Source organism: Pygocentrus nattereri, chromosome 22 (assembly GCF_015220715.1).
Source record: "Pygocentrus nattereri isolate fPygNat1 chromosome 22, fPygNat1.pri, whole genome shotgun sequence".
In the NCBI taxonomy this organism is placed as follows: Eukaryota; Metazoa; Chordata; class Actinopteri; order Characiformes; family Serrasalmidae; genus Pygocentrus; species Pygocentrus nattereri.
Genome location: NC_051232.1, coordinates 16115671 through 16123229, shown reverse-complemented (window position 1 = coordinate 16123229; position 7559 = coordinate 16115671). Strand labels below are relative to the sequence as shown.

General features: G+C 38.3%; 1 protein-coding gene across 1 annotated transcript; it reads left to right on the top strand.

Annotated features, from left to right (window-relative positions):
* The first annotated feature begins 1327 nt into the window (after nucleotides 1-1327).
* Nucleotides 1328-7121, top strand: rhoh (ras homolog family member H). The gene is made up of 2 exons (XM_017715019.2): nucleotides 1328-1558; nucleotides 3391-7121. Exon 2 carries the CDS (start codon nucleotides 3805-3807, stop codon nucleotides 4390-4392), a length of 588 nt encoding a protein of 195 aa, XP_017570508.1. The 5' UTR covers nucleotides 1328-1558; nucleotides 3391-3804; the 3' UTR covers nucleotides 4393-7121.
* Nucleotides 7122-7559: the final 438 nt, after the last annotated feature.

Here is a 7559-nt window from a genome sequence, read left to right as displayed (position 1 = left end):
GGTTGACTTTAGTGTCCGTGTCAAGAGTAATTGGTGTCTCTTTACACACGAGATCCCATGATAAAGATACTTCCTTCCAGAGAAGCTCGGACAGGAGCATGTTTACCACCGTGTTGCGTCCCCTTTTAGCAACAATCAATAATTGAGGACTGAACATACAAACTGAACTAGCTTTAAAAGTTGAGTATTTTTGCCATTCTGCTGTACAGATCTTCAGCTGCGTGGCCATATTGTTCTGTTTATACACATTTTTGAAGGGACACAGGTCAGAACTACAGGCAGGCCAGTCTAGCATCCACACTCTGAATATGTTGCCATGCTGCTGTAACAGAATGTGGCTTGGCATTGTCTTTGGGGTTACCCTCTAATACCCCATACCACGACCACCTGGCCACACCCAGTACTTCCATAAGCAATCGACCAGGTCAGACCACAATATGTTTCCACTGTAATTCAATCCATTTCAGATGAGCTTGAGCCCAGAGAAGTTGGCAGTGTTTCTGGGTGTTCTTGACGTATGGCTTCCACTGTACATAATGCATTTAACTTGCATTTGTGGATGCAGCGACAGACGGTGTCTGATAACAGTTTATCGAAGAGTCCATGTGAGGATATCCAACATAGAAACATGCTGAATTTTGTGAAGCCTGGAGTTTGAAGGTCACAGGCATTCCAAATGTGTTTTTGGAGTTGTTTATATATAATATAAATAATTAAAGTCCTTGCAATTGCTCACAGAGGCATGTTATTATTAAACTTCTGGATTATTTGCTTGACCTGTACCTGCTCATAAAGGACTAGGCGTTTCCTTGATGTTCCTTTAATAGCCAAGCATAACAGGGAAAAAAGAAAATAGACAGAAGAAGGACAGGACAATAGCGAATCAAACAAAGAAGCTGCTGGTTTTCTTAAAACAATGGACTGCCCATCCCTAGTCCTCAACATCTTTGAATGTGCTCAGGATTACTTGGATCGCAAGAAGCAGAAGATGCAACCAATGTCTAAGACTGAACTGTGGAGGTGTGGATAAAATATCTTGCAGATCCCTATGAAAAACTGAACACAAGTCTTCTGAAAAGAATACAGGTAGAAAAGAAGAATAGAATGCAAACTAATCAGCCAAAACACCCAATGCAACTGTCTGCATTTTTGTTTTTGTACAGTTTACTGGAGCATGCACGGGGAGCATCTAAATATATGAAAGCTTGCAGATAACATACGTCATGCACTGCAGACACTAAGAGCGGATGCAGGGAGGGGTTATGCACGATTTTACAGGGAACTGAAAAGAAAAAAAAAACAGGGCCCTTATTTCACTTCCCTTTAGCATAGGGTGCCACATCTGTTCTACAAGCTCTTGAGAACTTATAAATGAGGACTGTCAAATAGTATCAGAGTAGAATTTTCACAGCACCACTCTCCTTCATGAATTCAGCATTTGGAGAGACCCGTTTTTTCACTGAAGACTTTTTTTGTTTCTGAGAAAACGAAGAACATATAAGGTTCTTCAGGAACTTCAGCTTCATATCCACAAGAACACTTAAAAGGGTGGAAATTGGTGAGTTTTTTGCTTTTTGTTTAAAATGACAAGAGTTCATTTATCATAGAAAATAATAAAGTGGCAGTGTTGCCCAATACTGAGGCTTATTTGTTCGTTCTTTTTGTTGTTGCTGCCTAAGGATCGGCCTATTGTTGAGGCCTATTGCGTCCGAAAAGAAAACGGACCAAATGTCTTCCAACTTTGCATAAATGTCTATTTTAATTTAGAATAGAGTCATGACTGACGTGATTTTTAACAATATTTTTCTTTTTTTAACTTATTTATTATTTTCACATTTTCATTTCATTTATTATTTACCCGTTTCATTTCCCTTGAGTTTTTTAAAACAACAAAAAACAAGATCTTGAAGAACACAGGATTTTACTCACGTTATACAGAATTATAAGAGCATCTTTTTCTCTATTCTAAACCTAGTCTTATCTTGAAGCGAAGAAGTCATGTGCCGCACAGCATCCGTTCATTTTCACCAAGAAGAATAAGTGCACTCATTTAGCTGACATCACTACTGAGTCTATGGTCATGAACCACTGGCTTTATTAAATATTTATAATAAAAAGAATTCATTCTTGGAATTTTGATATACGTGTAATGATCATACTAAAGACTGTCTCTATATTGAACATGCCACATGTGGATTCTGTTTGTGTTTTAAAACTGTTTGGATACACAGACGTCACCTGTAAGCAACCAGAATCAAATAGCATCTAAATTTGAGCCACAACTAACCAGTTACTTTTGCTTAACGTGTTTCATCAACAATTAAAGACAATTATATTGTGCCAGTTTATCCACGTTTATGCAAAATGAAATGATAAGGATGTAAATTAAGTCATTCAGAGTGGTTTGAAGTGAAATGTTCCATTCAAGAGAAATTACAAAGGCAGAATTATTCACCGTGGTGGCGATGGGAACCAGACATTTGAAGAGTTTAATGTCTCTAATCGCTCTCTCACAGAAAGATATAACACAAAATGGTTACAAATACACAGGCTTTAAATCCATTAATGGGGGAGAGGAACATGCAGTGCGTTATAAGGCAAATTAACCCCCAAAGAAAACTGTGTTTTACCATCTTCAACATTACATATAAAAACTCAGAAAACAAGAATGGGTTTGCTGGATTGTAAATAAAATGGTTATATTTACATTGTAAACATGACGTGACCCCTGGTTCCAGTCACCACCAATGTAAAGAATTCCAGTTCGGCAAGTTTCTCTACGATGAACATATCTCATCAAATGACCGAATTACTTGGTTTAAAAAAGTAAAACAATGAATTACCTGGAGATTTGACAATTCTGTGTTGCCATTTCTCACTTTTCCAACATTTTTAAGTGAATCTGTACCTGACACGTCTGAGCGTATGCTCAATTTCCACGGACTATAATTTTGACACACTTTCCCTTAATAAAAAGAAAAGAAAGCCTTTTGACTTAAAACACTCAATCAAAGGAAATGGACAGGTTAGTTTGAAAAATTTGAAAAATACCGCATTGTTTTCTTGAATGTTTTAGGCTCCGATAATACTTATGACAAACTAAGACATTTGTTTAAAAATGACATTTTCTTCTTGGCCTGCCAAGGACAAAAAGAACGTGTTTCACATCAGCCTGTGGTGCAGAGCACACTGCACTGATTCTCTGCTGTTTAACTACTATTAAGTCCTCAAAACAGTTGAGCACACTTATGAAAAGAATTACCAGTAGCCTTCACATTTTGGCCGTATTGCTGTGCTGATTTTCACTTAAGCTGCTTTTGGAACTGTGCTTTATCTTTCTAGATTGGCCACAATGTCAAACCATACTCACTGACATATTTTTTTAATCAGGAGAGGAAGAGCAAATATAAGCTGTTGTGGACGTCTTGTATGAAGACCAGGGAAACTACAGAAGACCTACACTGCATCATCGCAGGACTTCTCTGTTCTCTATCTCTGGTGTCCGTGAGAAAGCCCCCTAAGATTTTCAAAATGTTCTCAGTTCCCAGCCCTTAGTCTACGCACCCACATCTTCTGAACTCAACTACATTATGGAGTGCTTTGGAATCCAGGCACAAGGAAAGAAAATCTTTTAATTACCACAAGAATTACCCATCACAAATTAATGTACTATTGCTATTGTGTGGAACAATTCCCACACCCACAGTGATGACTTATGCACCTGTCTGGCTCCTTTGAGGATTCCCTATCTGGACTACAAGCAGAACCTTTTGAGAAGCAGAACCCCCCATTAGCGACAGAACTATGAACGGCCTGACTGAGACATCAGTTAAGTGCGTACTGGTCGGAGACTGCGCAGTGGGCAAAACGGCCCTCCTGGTGCGGTTCACTTCTGAAACATTCCCCGACAGTTACAGGCCCACAGTGTATGAGAACACAGGAGTGGATGTCTTCATGGATGGCATCCAGATCAGCCTGGGCTTGTGGGACACGGCCGGGAATGACACCTTCCGGCAGATCCGCCCCATGTCCTACCAGCAGGCAGATGTGGTTCTACTGTGCTACTCTGTAGCAAACCCCTCCACATTGGCCAGTGTCCGGCACAAATGGATCGCTGAGGTCAGGGAATACCTGCCCCGCGTACCCGTGCTGGTGGTGGCCACTCAAACAGACCATCGTGAGATGGGGCCATATCGGGCCAACTGCACTAGTGCTTCTGAAGGCAAGCGTGTGGCCCAGGAGATTCGTGCCAAAGGCTACTTGGAGTGCTCAGCACTCAGTAACAGAGGAGTGCAGCAGGTGTTCGAGTGTGCGGTGCGCACTGCTGTCAACCAGGCCCGCAAGAGAACCCGCCGGAGACTCTTTGATCTCAACCCGTGCCAAATCTCCTAAGGGCAGCGCTACCCAGCCATCAAGTTGGACGTGCTCAAACCAAGCTTCAATCCTTGAGCCAAAGCCTCAATTGAGACGTTTGCTTGACACATAAACAATATTATTTATTTTATGTGATTTAACCATAGTATTTTCTTAACTCATAGTGGGATGACAGACTCCATGGCCCAACAGGCAAATTCACTGGAGATTGTCTGATCTTAATCTGTACTGAATCTACCCAATTATCACCTGCTTCAATTTGGATCTACTTAGATAACCTCTAACCAATAAGCATCAATCCTTGAGTCTCAGTCAAGATGTTTCATTGATACATGAACAATAATATTTATTTTGAGTGATTTCTTAGTGGTAGTCTGCTCAGCTACTGACGTGACAGACTTCAAAGCAAACAGGCCACTGGTGGACAATTAACCAGGCCCATAAATGAAACTGCTGGAGACTTTTTTTTAACTAATTTTGTGACAGATCTTTTAAAGTGGAATTCCACAGTTTTCCCAATGCATATATGTGTATAATTAAATGGTTAATATGTGAGCAAAGTCGAGTTGAGTGGTTTGATGTGAAATGCTTAATTCTAGAGAAACATGGAGTCGCCTTGCTGAAAGCTAACACATGAAATGGTTTTAAATGTGCCTAGACTGTTGTGGCCATATTTATTTAAATACAGCCGTGGTGGAGAGAGGGCAAAACAGTACAACAAAATCGCCCCCAAGGACAACTCTTTTTCAGGTTTACCACGATTTTACCATCATCAGTGTTACATATAAAAACTCAGAAGACTCCTGGTTCTTATCCCAACCGGTGTAAAGACGTGAGTTTGTTAGTTTCTCAACAATGATCCATTTTACAGCAAACCACTTTGAATGACTTTGTATGCATCTCAACGATTGAACTGTACAGTAATTTTGAGAAATCAACAGGAAATCTCCTTTATGTCCTTTTAAGGGTAAGGGCCATCCAACAGGGACTGTTTTAACACGGATCTGCTCAAAAATCACTGAAGTTTCAAGTATTCGATCCAAATCCTCAGTCAAGGCATTGTTTGATACATAAACAATAATATTTAAATTTAACAACGGTAGATTGGTTAGCTAGAGTCAGATGGCGGACTCCACAAAACGTTTTAAACCCCACTGAGACTTTTTTCCATGCACTATTACTGTGTAGTCTATCTAGACAGAAAACACAATGAGTGTGCTGATAAATATAATGGCCAAAAGACACGAGACCACATTAAAAATCTGGGATTCCTTTCATTTAAACTGAGAAATAAACAACAGAATTGTTTAGAAATTTGTAAAAAATTTAAACAAAAGACAAGTTACGACAAAACGAAAAAGAAATACTTAAGATTCTGCACTGTTTCTAGGTCACTACCCAAATTTCAGCCAATTTGTGATAAACAGCGTGTTGAGGCCTTGGCTGAAAAAGATCTTTTTTTTTGACTTCCATTGATGAAATTCCTTCCATTGACGACTAGATTTGACCTATTCATCAAAGGCTTTTGCACAAACTTGTGTGGCCCATGCCACACTGAGTGCACGCTGCCATGGTGGTAAAAGAAACTCATGTTCATTTTTAAGATTCTGCTTTTCTTTTAAATTATGCTGTACTGGAAATCTTTCTATTAAAATAGCATTTTCATAAGTTGCCTCAGACCTTTGGACTACACTGTACATGTAGGCTGGATGAAACCCTTCATCTTGAGGAATGAATGCAGCATTAGGGTTTTTAAAATGATATCATCCAAGTGCATCTTGGGCCCTATCAGCGTTCTTAGAAGATGAGGATATATGTACATGTTAAGCTGTGTGATGACGTACGATTTATATATATATTTAGAACACATACATTCACAGCTTTCACGGGTCCGTCTTCTCTTTGGTTTGCTGTAAATTGTATGTGTTCCCGACATTTGTGCTTTTTCATGGGCCTTCATAAAAAGTAATTGTCAGTCACCTGAGAAAAGCAAAAAGTTGTGTATTATGTGTAAAGTAGTGTCTCTTTTTCTGTACTTACACTAGCAATACTAAGGCGAGTGATTTGGAGGGATGGATATATTGTGACGACACAGTTTTAATTAGCCTAAAAGTGCCAAAATATCAGCACACAGACAATATATGTGCTGTAAGTACTTCATTTGACATTTTTTACTTGGCATTTTACTTTTGCAAAAAAGGAACCTGAAAATGACAATGTGCTAACAAGTAATTTAACTAGTTTATTCAATTTAATTCTGCTGTGTTCCACTTTGTATAGTGTAGATCTCCATTTAGGCATCGGACAATGCAGCAAAAATATTACATGGCGATACTTCACAATATCTTCGTGTTACATGATATGCGTCATGATCACAAACTGTAAATACAATGATTTGTTTTTAACATTTCAGATATGGTGCAGCACTAAATACAATAAACTGGCCTTGTTATTCTTTATACTGAAATATGCAGTTGTTCAGCATTCTTTTAGTACTGATGATACCCATGAAAGGCTCAGAGAAGCATATTGTGATGTAATTTATCATACTTGTAATTTATCATGTCTTGTTTTCAAGACATTATTATTTCATTTTTATTTTGCTGCAAAAACAAAAGTGTTACGATCATCCAAAGACATCAGCTTTGTTTTTCAAACACTTTCTAGATGTCGAGATCAAATGATCATTCGTTTGAAAAGTTGTTAAAAAAATAGATGTGTGACAAATAAATTCAGACTGAATCTTATATACAGATTTGTCTTTTTATTTTCAGCTGTTGCTATAGTGCCACAGTAAACTGTGCTTAAAGAGTTAAAGAAACAAAGTTGTGTTGTGGTAGCCTAAAAGAAATTTGCTTCTACATCTTCATTTTAAAAAGATGTCATTTGTAGTATCTAAGCACATTGTAATATTACTCAAATGCAGATGTACCATGTAACGTGGTACATGTAACATGTCTTGTGCTCATACTACTGACTAACATACAATACTGTACAAAGGTTTTAGGCACTTAGGGAGATTGTTTAAATGTATCTATATAGGTAGTAACTGTGTTTTGCCAGTACTTTATCAAATGAGAATAAATACAAATAAACATAAATACAGTAAAATGTAAAAGAAAAAAAAAATGATACAGTTGGATGAGCACAGTTGTGGTTCATGACTTTTTGCTGAACTCTTGCTG

Excerpts from the sequence above, each read along its gene's own strand:
- rhoh (XM_017715019.2), top strand. The coding sequence starts at position 3,805 with ATGAACGGCCTGACTGAGACATCAGTTAAGTGCGTACTGGTCGGAGAC.